This window comes from Scyliorhinus torazame, chromosome 11 (genome assembly GCF_047496885.1).
Source record: "Scyliorhinus torazame isolate Kashiwa2021f chromosome 11, sScyTor2.1, whole genome shotgun sequence".
In the NCBI taxonomy this organism is placed as follows: domain Eukaryota; kingdom Metazoa; phylum Chordata; class Chondrichthyes; order Carcharhiniformes; family Scyliorhinidae; genus Scyliorhinus; species Scyliorhinus torazame.
Genome location: NC_092717.1, coordinates 141,674,672 through 141,688,246, shown reverse-complemented (window position 1 = coordinate 141,688,246; position 13,575 = coordinate 141,674,672). Strand labels below are relative to the sequence as shown.

At 44.2% G+C, this 13,575-nt stretch overlaps 1 protein-coding gene across 3 annotated transcripts in view; it reads right to left on the bottom strand.

Annotated features, from left to right (window-relative positions):
- LOC140385559 (nucleolar protein 4-like) overlaps nt 1-13,575 on the bottom strand; it is a 635,493-nt gene that overhangs the window by 465,957 nt on the left and 155,961 nt on the right. For all 3 annotated transcript variants that reach the window (XM_072467836.1, XM_072467837.1, XM_072467835.1), the window contains 2 exons: nt 12,443-12,554; nt 5,849-5,961 (listed from right to left, as the gene is read on the bottom strand). In XM_072467836.1, the coding sequence (XP_072323937.1) occupies nt 5,849-5,961; nt 12,443-12,554 (225 nt within the window). The remainder of the gene's footprint in view (nt 1-5,848; nt 5,962-12,442; nt 12,555-13,575) is intronic.

Below are 13,575 nucleotides of genomic sequence, written 5' to 3'. Positions count from 1 at the left end.
GGAACTTTATCAAATGCCTTACTAAAATCCATGTACACTACATCCACTGCTTTACCTTCATCCACATGCTTGGTCACCTCCTCAAAGAATTCAATAAGATTTGTAAGGCAAGACCTACCCCTCACAAATCCGTGCTGACTATCCCTAATCAAGCAGTGTCTTTCCAGATGCTCAGAAATCCTATCCTTCAGTACCCTTTCCATTACTTTGCCTACCACCGAAGTAAGACTAACTGGCCTATAATTCCCAGGGTTATCCCTAGTTCCTTTTTTGAACAGGGGCACGACATTCGCCACTCTCCAATCCCCTGGTACCACCCCTGTTGACAGTGAGGACGAAAAGATAATTGCCAACGGCTCTGCAATTTCATCTCTTGCTTCCCATAGAATCCTTGGATATATCCCGTCAGGCCCGGGGGACTTGTCTATCCTCAAGTTTTTCAAAATGCCCAACACATCTTCCTTCCTAACAAGTATTTCCTCGAGCTTACCAATCTGTTTCACACTGTCCTCTCCAACAATATCGCCCCTCTCATTTGTAAATACAGAAGAAAAGTACTCATTCAAGACCTCTCCTATCTCTTCAGACTCAATACACAATCTCCCGCTACTGTCCTTGATCGGACCTACCCTCGCTCTAGTCATTCTCATATTTCTCACATATGTGTAAAAGGCCTTGGGGTTTTCCTTGATCCTACCCGCCAAAGATTGTTCATGCCCTCTCTTAGCTCTCCTAATCCCTTTCTTCAGTTCCCTCCTGGCTATCTTGTATCCCTCCAATGCCCTGTCTGAACCTTGTTTCCTCAGCCTTACATAAGTCACCTTTTTTCTCTTAACAAGACATTCAACCTCTCTTGTCAACCATGGTTCCCTCACTCAACCATCTCTTCCCTGCCTGACAGGGACATACATATCAAGGACACGTAGCACCTGTTCCTTGAACAAGTTCCACATTTCACTTGTGTCCTTCCCTGCCAGCCTATGTTCCCAACTTATGCACTTCAATTCTTGTCTGACAACATCGTATTTACCCTTCCCCCAATTGTAAACCTTGCCCTGTTGCACGTACCTATCCCTCTCCATTACTAAAGTGAAAGTCACAGAATTGTGGTCACTATCTCCAAAATGCTCCCCCACTAACAAATCTATCACTTGCCCTGGTTCATTACCCAGTACTAAATCCAAGAGTTTGACTCTGTGCAGGTGACTTGCTCCTCTGTGTCTCAGACTCACAAGGCAGCATGGAAGGGACCATGAAGCACCTGAAAGAGTTAGGGGCCTTATCGGGCAACAAACTCAACCTGAGCAAGAGTGAAATCTTCCAGGTGAACCTGAAAGGGAGAGGGGCAGACCTGGAGGTATGCCAATGCAAATTCCGCTACCTGGAGATCCAAATAGCCCATGACTGGACACGGATCAACAAATGAACCTGACCAGTCTGGCAGAGGAAGTTAAAAAGGACTTGCAAAAGTGGGACGCACTCCCACTCGCCCTAGTGGGGAAGGTGTAGATGATCAAGGTGAATGTGCTGCCCAGGTTCCTCTTCCTGTTCAGATCCATACCGATCTACATCCGCAAGGCCTTCTTTAACACAGTTGACAAATTGATAATGCATTCATCTGGGGGGGTGAAGAATCCAAGCATCCTCAAAAGGGTTGTACAAAGAAAAAGAAGTATAGGGGCCTGGCCCTTCCAAACCTACAGTACTACCACTGGGCGGCCACAGCAGAGAGGGCGACAGGATGGGTGACGGAATCAGAAGCAGAATGGCTGAGGATGGAGGAGAGTTCCTGCATAGGGACATCTCTTCAAGCCCACGCCACAACAACACTCCCATCCCTGCCAGCCAGTGATAGTAGCCACACTCCAGACCTGGAACCAACTGAGACAACACTTCCGCCTGACCGAAATGTCCACCATGGTCCTCATTTGTGGAAAACACAGGTTCGCGCCAACCACGATGGACGCCACCTTTAAGAGGTGGAGACAGGACGGAGGAACGCTGACAGTTAGGGACTTCTACATGGACGACAGACTAGCAACTTGAGTGGAACTGATGGAAAGATTACAACTGACCAACGAAAATGAACTCGGACTCTTACAAGCAAAAATCATCGTCCACAAGTAGACGACATCATACCCACTGATACCGAGACACTCAACGTTCGAGGAACTATTGGGCGCAGGCAACCTAGGTGGGGAAAACTACAGGGACCTGAATGGGGTGACTCTTAGAGAGACTACGCTCCCCGCTGAAAAATGGGAGGAGGAACTAGGGACAGAAATAGGGTGGGGACTCTAGTGCGAAGCACTGAACAGGACCAACTCATAGAATCCCGACAGTGCAGAAGGAGGCAATTCGGCCCATCGAGTCTGCATCGGCCCTTGGAAAGAGCATCCTATTAAGCCCACGCCGCCACCCTATCCCCGTAACCCAGTAACACCACCAAACCTTTTGGACAATAAGGGCAATTTAGCATGGCCAATCTACCTAACCTACACATCTTTGAACTGTGGGAGGAAACCGGAGCACCCGGAGGAAACCCACGCAGGCACGGGGAGAATGTGCAAACGCCACAAAGACAGTCACACGAGGCTGGAATTGAACTCGGGTCCCTAGATCTGTGAGGTAGCAGTGCTAAACCACTGTGCCACCCACCTCCACATGTGCAAGGTTAATCCTAATGCAACTGAAAGTGGTGCACAGAGCGCACCTAACTAGAACCCGAATGAGTAGGTTCTTCTCAAAGGTGGAGGACAAATGTGAACGGTGCTAGGGAGGCCCAGCCAACCACACCCATCTGGACATGCCCCAGATTTGTCGGGTTCTGGGCAGCATACTTTGAAGCAATGTCCAAGGTGGGGGGGTGAGGGTGGAGCCAAGCCCAAAAGTGTCAGTCTTTGGGGTGTCAGACCAGCCAGAACTCTTCATGGGGACGGGGGCTGATACCCTTGCCTTTGCCTCCCTAATCGCCCACCATAGAATCCTGCTTGTTTGGCGATCAGCTTCTCAACCCAAAACTGCAGATTGGCTGCCTGACCTATTGGAGTTTCGTCACCTGGAGAAACTCAAATTCGACATCTGGGAGTCAGAAGAGGGCTTCCACAAGACATGGAAGTCATTCACCAACTTGTTTCAGGACCTGCATGTGCCAACAGCCAAAAAAGGACAGGAGGGGAACAACAGAGGGGCTACAAAAGTGCCAATAATAATGAGAGAGCAGAAGGAAGGGGGTGGGGGGGAACGGAAACAACCGGGCAGATACAGGAGGCTGACAGCAAGACCACAAAGAAAGGTCCCGACAGCAGGGTCAAATGGTTCCAGGTCAGAACGAGTTAAGCACATGCTGAACTAACCCTGCACGGGGAGGATCCCCCGCCGCCCCCCACCCCCCCTCTCTCCACCCCCAACACTCAGATGGAGACATGTAAATAAAACTGGCGAATGAGCAGAGCCATTGTACATCCAAAAGGGGGGGGAGAGGGATAGAGTCAAAATAGCACACATGTAGCGCCTCCCTCCCCCATCATTTTTGATGGGGCTGACACATGTAAATAACTAAAACCCTGAAAATATGTAATATAGAATGCAACAGCAATGATACTCAAACAGTTAGGGGATGGGATTGGGGGAGGGGGGAGGTTAGTTGATATTGGTGTGGGGGGGGGGAGGGAGTTATTTCTTCTATTAAATGCTAATATATGTCTTTTTTGTAAATTGTGTAGAAAATCACTAAAATAGCAACATAAAAATTTCAAAGAAAAAGAAATCAAATGCACTACACTACAGGCCCAACTGACAATCTTAAATTGGTTGTCAGCATAATTCTTAGCATACCAAGTATGCTGCTCCTGCACACACACAAAGTGGTGCTCCACATGGCTATCCATTGTCTCAATGGAAGAGCTCACGTGCTCAAAGCCCTGAGTCATAACAGACCACATTCATAAAGAGACTCCTCCACTGTCTGTCACTGACCTCAGGGATTTCCTACATTAAGGAGTCACCTGCCTTTGATGCTTGAAAAAAAAACCTGTCCTTTCTTGTACCACTTAAGACCCAGCATCTTCACCCAATGATGCATGGCTGTGTCTGTCCTCCATCTTGAGAGAGACTTCTCATAGCTGACTGTGTCTCAAATCTCATCCTCCTGCGTCCTTGTGATGTGCATCTCATCCAATACTTCCCATTCTAAGCCAGATTGAGGAATAATATAAGGGTGCTGGTTCGACAACGTCTGTGCCTGCCAAGGAGGCAGGCAACAACTCAGCTAAGACATTTTACTCGTTATCCACAACTGTCCCCATGGAAGACACAAGAAACTGGTGATAAGAACTAAGGTTACTCAGCAGGCGCCTCAGGACCACCAGCCCTGCAGTGGACAGAGGTTGTACACATACAATACACATGGGGCAGGAATATTCTCCATGCCCTTCACATAAAGATGTATCTGTCAAATGATCCTGCTTTTCACAACCACATGGTTCTCCATTGCAGACAGCCTGGTGCCATGGCATCCTACCAATCTAGCACTGCCTTCTCGATCGTGATCAGAGTGTGGAGTTGTGGCACACCACCATCTATCCAAAACATTTTTTGCAATTTTATGCACTCTCTTCTACAGAATAAAGAGAGGAAGATGTATGAGTAGTTTGCCCTCTCTCACTTATTCCAGCATGACATCCACATGAGATATTATGCTCCTCAGTGATGCAACTGGGCACTTAATCTGACAGAGCTAAGGAGAACTATGGACAGTTGGTGTAAACAGAGTTAGTGTCCCGTCACCTGGGGGTCACCTGGCCAGAACGTATCAGATTATTGAATCATTTTCTGCACTGCATCCACATACTTCTGGTGCCACCCCTCCCTGTTGACCTCCAGCTTATCTTCTTCATTTCTCTAGGCAGATTTTTCCTATTGCTGAGAACAAAACTTTTCTCCCGTTGGACACTCCTGTTGGATACTATGTCCGTTAAAGCCTCAAAGAATATTATCTGAAAATCCTGGAGACGCCTGCCCATGACGGCAGCATTCCTTTGAGGTCTTTGCTGCTTCACTGCTTCATTGTTGTCTGACTTTTGCCATGGCCCTCAGTTACTGGGTCTTGTCTCCAGACAGTTACCAGTGCCGCTAGTTGGGCGCCAAACGTATCCCCAGGCCAATTTGGCTCTTTGTATATCAAAATCGTGTTACGCTATTGGTATTGATGCAATGTGGGGTTGGGGTCCGGAAATTATTTTGCCATTGGGTCCCTGACCCTGGATTGAAAATCCACCCTCCACTTCGGTCACTGTCTGCACGTTCTCCCGTGTCGGCATGGGTTTCCTCCGGGTGCTCCGGTTTCCTCCCACAAGTCCCGAAAGACGAGCTGTCAGGTGATTTGGACATTCTGAATTCTCCCTCAGTGTACTCGAACAGGCACCAGAGTGTGGCGACTAAGGGATTTTCACAATAACTTCATTTCAGTGTTAATGTAAGCCTACTTGTGACAATAATAAAGATTATTATTATGTCTGTTTGGTCAGAATGCGTTGCTTCTACTTTGATTACCAACCATTGGAAAGAAACAAAAACAAAAATAAAAATGTTGCAATGTTGATAGTTTTGAATTTATAGTATATAAAGATTAAAGTTTGAATGTTTATAACAAAGGCATTAAACAATTAAAATTAGGCCAAGAATTTTAAATCAGTTACCGCCAGTGGTAAAGTTCAAATCAAACACTATCCAATATTATCCATTTCTATTAACCAAAAATTTTGTATTTACTCAATTTAAACTACAACCATTAGTAACATCTTCTTTTGTGCAATTTAGATATTTATTATTTTAAAAAGTATTATACCTCATCTTGGTGAGAGCTCAGCAACTGCAGCTTCATGTGCTTCATGTAGGCCATTGTTATAGGCATATTATAGTCTATCATACTGGTCACCAAAGAAGCTGGTTTTTCATTTTCTGGAAAAGAGGAAATATAAGTTCACATGTATCACATATTGAATCAATTTTTCTGTTTATGAGTGATCCCTCATGATCCTCATGAGGGTTACCACAGCTTTAATATCCACCTCTTAGATGGGACATCTTTACACTCTCCTTCAATCTAAAACAGCAACAGTAGGACACCTATTGGGATGATCCTTCCATCTGTATTACTTTTAGGAAGGAGGAAAAGGAAAATCAATTTCATCAAGCATCACAGAGAGCATATGACACCCAAACACTGTTAGCCCTGCTACAGAATATAGCCACCAAGGTATTCCTACTTCCAGTTAACCCAGGAACAGAACATGCAGAGGTTGCATTTACCAAGAGATGTCAATTATGTCCATAGAACTACACCTATATCTGTTGTCTGTGGATGTGAGGGTCTGCACTACACTGCATAATTCGGTTACATGGCAATTCTAGGCTGTCTTTGTAGGTCATTGCTTTTATTATTCAATTGGCTGTAAATAGGTCCATTGAGAAAGTCAAAGATGTATTGTTTCTTCAAACAAGGCAATGTATCTACCATGATACAGCATTTACTACAGTTTCACCAAGTATCTGAATTTCTTTAAGTACTGTTATATGTTCAGTGGGTCTCACAAAGAGGTTCCGAGTTTTGTAGGTTGAACATTAAGTGTTGATTGATAACGCATAGCTATGTATATCCAGCCCAAGTCATGAACTAACTCCATGCTTGCTTCTATACAGGTCTCTGTCCAATTCACAACTCTACCGTAGTCTCAGGTCATGTGTCTCTTTACATCACACTGTGAGTGGTACTGTTTCCCAGTCCCACATTCATTCTTGCCATGTCAGATACCCTTACAAGCACAGGAAGTAATTAATTGCAACCCAGTGTCCATCAATTCCATCGCTCATTTTAAGAAAGACAAGGTTCTACAGCATGTAGTACACCAGCACTACCTTTGAATTGCTATCCCCAAACTGAAGCACTGATGTATGCTGGTGCTGATGAGGTGGCTAACTATTTGAATGAGCCTTGGGACTGATGTGCCCTTCAGGTCATGACGTCTGTTTTGAAAAGAAGCTGCACCTTTTGTGCTGCAGCATAAATACCTGGCCTTCCTTTCCCAATCAATACACAGACTGTCAGGAGCGCATGCTACCATGCTGAGAGAATCTCATGGAATTAAAGAGGCAGTTGCAACATGGGCACAAAATTAGCAAACAGATAGAAAGCGGAGAGCAGTGGCGAACAATGTTTTTCAGACTGGATGCAAGTATACAGTGGTGTTCGCAGGGATCTGTATTAGGTCCACTGTTGGGTAAAAAGGACAAAATTTCAAAGGTTGTAGATAACACAAAATTCAGAAATGTAATAACAAGAGAAGAGGATTGTATCAGGCTTCAGGAGAAATAAAGAGACCAGTGAATTGGGAAGAGATTTGATTGGCACCATGCATCACCAGCCTTCCATGACTGCAGTGTATACCACCTGCAAGATGCGCTGCAGCAACATGCCAAGATTTCTTCAACAACACCTCCCAAACCCATAAACTTTACCACTTAGAAGGAGACAGGCAGAAGGTGCATAGGAATACCACCTCCAAGTTTGCTTCCAAGTGACACACCATCCTGACTTGGAAGCATATCGCCACTTATTCACCATCGATAGATCAAAATCCTGGAAGTACAACCTAACCACACAGTGGGAGTACTTTCACCACATGGATTACAGTGATTCGAGAAGTTGGCTCACTATCAACTTCTCAAAGGTAAGTAAGGATAGACAATATATGCTGGCCTTGCCAGTGGCACCCATATCCCATAAATAAATGGGGGGAAAAACACATGGCAAATGAAAGGTAATGCAGGGAAGTGTGAAATAATGCACTTTGGAAGAGGGATCAAGACAGGCAATACAAATTAAATGTACAATTTAAATGGAGTGCAGGAACAGAGAGACTGGGGGGGGTATCACAAACACAAACTTGAAGGTGACAGGACAAGATGATAAAGACTGTTAAAAAAAGCATATAAAAGCCCTGGATTTATAAATAGAGACAGAGTAGTAAAGCAAGGAAGTTATATTAAACCTTTATAAATCACTGATTGGGTCTCAAGGGAAGTAGTCTGTCCAATTTTGGACACTGCACTTTAGGAAGGTTGTCGAGGGACTTCCAGTGGTGACATGTAGGTGGAGGTCACCCGTTAGGTGGCTCCTGCTAGAGTCTCTGCTTTTTGGACTTTTATGCCCGGTTTCAGGGGTAGTTTGTGGATGAGTTGGTGTGGGAAGTCATAAGGAAGTCAAGGACTGTCGAAGCCCCAGAAGAAAGGTGCTGGAAAGAAAGAGGCGAGTGATAGTCTCCGGGCAAGTGCAGCTGTGAGTCCTGCGGGAAGAAAGATGGCGGGAGCTGGGTTGTCGGGTGAGGCTCAAGGTGGAACCTCGTACCTAGGTGATGTCGGTGGAAATTAAAAGGCTGCCAAGCACATGGAGGTGCTTCGGGTAGGAGATATGGCTACGCCGAAAGAGTGGGTGGAGGAGGCGATAGCCCCGGTAAAGGTGGTAGTGATGAAGATGTTGGTTGAGGTGCAGGAACAAGGAGAGAAGTTGAAGGGGGTGGAGGAGGCACTGTCGCAGCACAGCAACCAGTTCACCACGATGGGTGAGGAGCTGCGGAGGGTGACGGAGGTCAACAAAGGACTCAGAGCTAAGGTGGAGGAGGACCTGGAGATCAGGTCGATGAGGCAAAACCTGAGAATCATGGGCCTGCCCGAGTGGGTGGAGGGCCCAAGGCTGACCGAGTACTTTGCAAAGGTGTTGGCTGAGTTGATGGGGAGGGGGAAGAACCCTCCGCCCAGGTTGGACAGGTCACATCGGTCGCTCAGACCAAAGCCTAAAGCGAATGAGCCACCAAGGGCGGTCATAGTCTGCTTCCACAGCTACCACATGAAAGAGAAGGTTTTGAACTGGGCGAAGCAGAGACGAGATATACCTGATGTGTTATCTGAGTTGGTTTAACATTGACTGCAACTGGATGCAGTGAGACTAGAAACATGCTTCCGACACAGGAGATGGTCCAACACTGTTTTATTGAACCTGCTGGTTGCTGTACATAATCTGCTGTGGGTTCACACTCTATTAATCTAACTGATAACCTCTGACTGGCTTGACCAGACTAACTCTCTGTCACATGGAGACGGTGCTCACGGCCTTGTGCACTCTAACTATCTCTGTAGCTGTATCCTGTGAGAAGAGAGAGAGTCTTAATGCCTTGTGTGTTTTGTAATGGTAGTGTCCTGTCTGGTGATTGGTTGTTCTGTGTCGTGTGTGTTCATTGGTTATCCTGTGTGTCGATCATTGCCTGTCTGCATCTCATTACATACATGAGTGGATATTATGACAGTACCAAGGCTTCATGGCAGAGCTGGTGAGAAGGCAGGCAGCCTTTGGATGGGTGAAAGTGGCATGTATTGCAGTGGAGTGAGATTTGGAGTGGTCTGCCTAGCAAAAGTGAGAGCGACTCGCAATTCAAAGGGCTTTTATTTTGAGTCGGGGGAGGTGGTGGAGGCATTCGTTAAGACTGAAGGACTGGGACTGAGATGAAAGTTGGGATTTGGACTTGGTTGGTGGGGATGGCGTGCTGTTTTCGTATTGAAGGTTTTATATTTGACTGGGGTTCTGTTTCTGCCTCTTAAATGGGGGGAGGGTTTGTTCAAATGTGTTCTGGGTTTGGGTTTTCTTTTTTCCTTATGGTTGCAGTTCTGTATTGTTTATGGTTTCAGGGAAGTAGGTTACTGAGGAGGGGGGGGGGGGAGGAGGGGGGCTCTGGCAGTGGTAACCGCACGAGCAAACGCTAGTGAACGGGAGTGTGGTGGGGGGAGGGGCCGCAGTTGTAGGAGCCTGGTCGAGCAAGTTTCAATGGACCTGGGAGGTGTGAATAGCATCGATACTGGGTTAGATGCAAGAAGAGGAAGTGGATGGGAGATTCAGGCAGGGGCAGCGGGGTGATCGACAAAAGGCTGAGGCGGGCCTGACCATATGGAATCGAAGGTGGCTACTCACCTTCTCAGATCCCCACAGCAGCTATTCTGCCAGCTTCATGTTTAAAAAAAAAGAGGACAAATCAGCTCCCACGTGATCATTTGTTTGGGAGGTGGTTAGATCACGGGAGGACGTTAAATAGCGGGTCTTTCCCGTTAATTGTATGGAGATTGACTTTAACTGGTGATTATTTTTTTCTCGCCCCGCTGCGGCAGGATTCAGTTCTTGCCAACGAGGGCAGGCTGGTCAGATCGCAAACCAATCGGCGGCCAGAGCAGTTTCCGATTTTGGCCTCTCCCGCGATCTAACAGCCACGTCGTGCTCTCGCTCAAACGCAACGTGGCCATTAAATCGCGCCCTTGACTTTACATGTCATAGGACTGAATCTAAGTCCTGTTTTACAACCAATATGTAATTGTTGCAGGAACAAAATGAAAGGCAGTATTAAATCACCTGAATTCTACACCTGCTGAGGGAAATCAACCTTCATTCTTTTCTCCAGTGAGGTGTTCAGCAGTGATATCCATGAGGTTTCAGTGCTGCACAAGCTGGATATGCATGGACCTAAGGCAGGGTAACTGGAACTTAATGTATTTACTATCATGTAGTCTGCCCTTAAACTCAACAGGTTGTTGCAGATGCACACTTTAAAGAGCACCAAAGCTTGGCAGATTGTTTGAAATCTTCATAAAATGGTATGGAGACAGGTGGCATTGGTCCAACTGCAGAATTCAGATTGAGAAGACTTGTGCATAATGATGGTGCAAGTTTTGTTAGCTTCATATTTTTCCCAGCTGTTAAAATCAATTTAAAAGCTGCTAAAGCCAGTAAATAATTTGCAGAATTAGAATGCTCTATCCACATCTTTAGAATTAGAAAGTGCACTTCTTGGCAGAACCAGAACTTGAAATGTCTTTGCATTTGGGGAAATAAGCCTCTCTTCGAGCCAACAGATCAATAAATAGGCTATTGCTTCCAGCCGTTTTTGTTGAAATCTGAATATCAGGAAACAGTGTAAGAAGTTGCCATATGCACCAATTAGATCGATCCATACTAATTTTAAAACTGGCTGTCCAAAGTCAGACTTAAATGAACTGATGTTGAAGTAGATAAAATATCAGCAAAGAAAGGTGATCCCAGAAATTAAAATTTTGCAAAAGGAACAGTCCTAGTCTAAACTATAAAACAATATTCATCAATGGGGGGGAAACTAACTTAGTTGGTCACAGACAGTGTTCTTGTGAATGACAGCAATAAAACAAACACGGCTTGGACTTAGCATGAGCCTTACCTACAGCAAACAGGCAGAAATCATCAGACTGAAAAGATACTGTCATGGCAGATGGCACAAACCTTTTAAAAGGGCAACATTACCAAATAATTTGTTGTCTCCCTGGCCACCAGTGCAATCATTATGTAAGAGACCGTACAGTACCTTAAAGGTACACAAGCAATATTAAAAGTACCTACTGAAAGAATACGCACCCACTTGCAAGCTATTAAGGCAACACTGCGTATATCTGCAGATTAATAGGAAGTCCAAACCCAGCTTTGTACAAATTATGGGGGAGGTGGGAAGGAAAAAAGAAATAAATCTTTCGTATTGATGTTAGCAAAGAAAAGTAGCTCCATATTCATTTACTACAGGTATAATAGGGTGATTTCATATTTTAATTCATGTTTATAATTGAGTTTTTTTTCTTTTAAAATCACTACTAATAAAGATTTATGAAGAACCTACAGTTTCCCTGGTATCACTCAAGTGTTTTACCATAACTTTCCATTTTGACAATTCTGTTACCTTTTAACTTTTCTATTGGTTTTGAACATCTTTAAAATGGCTCATTTTCATTGATTGATTGATTGATTGATATTTATTGTCATATGTACCGAAGTACAATGAAAAGTATTTTTCTGCGGCCAAGGGAACATACACAGTACGTACATAGTAGACAAAAGAATAATCGACAGAGTACATTGACAATGGTACATCAACAATTGGTTACAGTGCGGAACAAGGCCAAAAGTTCTGAATTTTTGAATCAATTATTTATTTTTACTAATAGCACAAAGCAACATCCAGACTCAGAAAATCTGATTAGTAGAAATTAATGTGCTTCTCTAGATTAAAACGGTACAGTCCCAGTTGACCATGAACTGCTTGCCCCTTTGAGGGGCGAGCTGATTGTGGTGATTTACCCGAAGGATCACCACACATTTCTAGCCAAGCTAGCTAAACAGGCTCCCATTATATTTCCATTATAGTTCCAATATAATTACCTTCTCTATACGCTGGATTTACAATAAGATTGTACAAAATGTGTACAATTTCTAGATTTAGTTTTAACTCAAAGCATTACAATGAAGCGGTTAATAAATTAAAAGTTATGCTCTCATTCTTAAAATTATTTCACATAGAATCAAATACCAAAAATGTACTACCTTTATGATCTGCACCGTCTGGATTCAAATGCATTCTCTTCTGGCATTCTGAGCAGCTCATTAGAAATCGGGTTACCGCTTCTCGTGGTAAAAAGGCATAGGTCTCTGAAATCTGAAATTAATCATAAAACGATCATCATACTCAATCATCCAGATTCATTTCAAAGTTTATAGAAAAAAACCAGAGCTTACCAGAAATTCTTCTATTCTGACTTTATTGTATAAAGGTGAAACAAAGAACCTTGTTACTGTTACTGTAAGTATGTAAAAATATTCCTGTCCATAAAAATACTACAGCTGCTTTGTAACCAAGAGAATAATCAATTTTGGGAATCCTTCACTTTCCATTTTTACAGAAGTCTGATCGATGTCAGGAAACCATAGAATTCCTACAATGCAGAAGGAGACCATTCAGCCCATCTGCTGAAAGAGAACCCTACTTACACCCCCACCCCCACCCTGTAACACCACCTAACCTGCACATCTTTTGACTATGGGAGGAAACCAAAGCACCCAGAGGAAACCCACGCTGACACAGGAAGAAAGTGTAAACTCCACACAGACAGGCATCCCAGGTCAGAATTGAACCTGGGTCCCTGGCGCTGTGAGGCAGCAGTGCTAACCACTGTGCCACCATGCTTCCCTATGTTTAGCACCCAACTTTTTTTTAAAGCTCACAAACAATGAAAAGTTCTTGTTAACTTGTGTTTTATTCCTAATTTTTCCTTCCAGACTTCAATGCTTTCTGAATTACTGAGATTTGTAGATAATTTGTGAAGTGATTTAAGAGGCTTTCCTTTTCGAACAACTGACAAAATATACATATTACCCTTTAGTATGAAATTTAATTGAATGGATCAAATGAAATAACGATCAGCAAAAACAAAATTCAGTAAATGGGTGTTGAAAATGTAATTACAAAATATTGAAAGAGCCTGAGAAGGCTCAACCTATTATTAACCTTCTCTAAGGCTGATTTGGCTAAGGGCCAACAAGAGATGGGCAACAATAAAGGAAGAGAAAACAAAGTTGCAATGATGAGTCTGCAATTGGCAGAGTATAAGCATCTGACCTCCTGTTTGGTAGCTGCTGAAATTATTATATGAGGTGTGCGCGACTCTGGGGGAGGTATT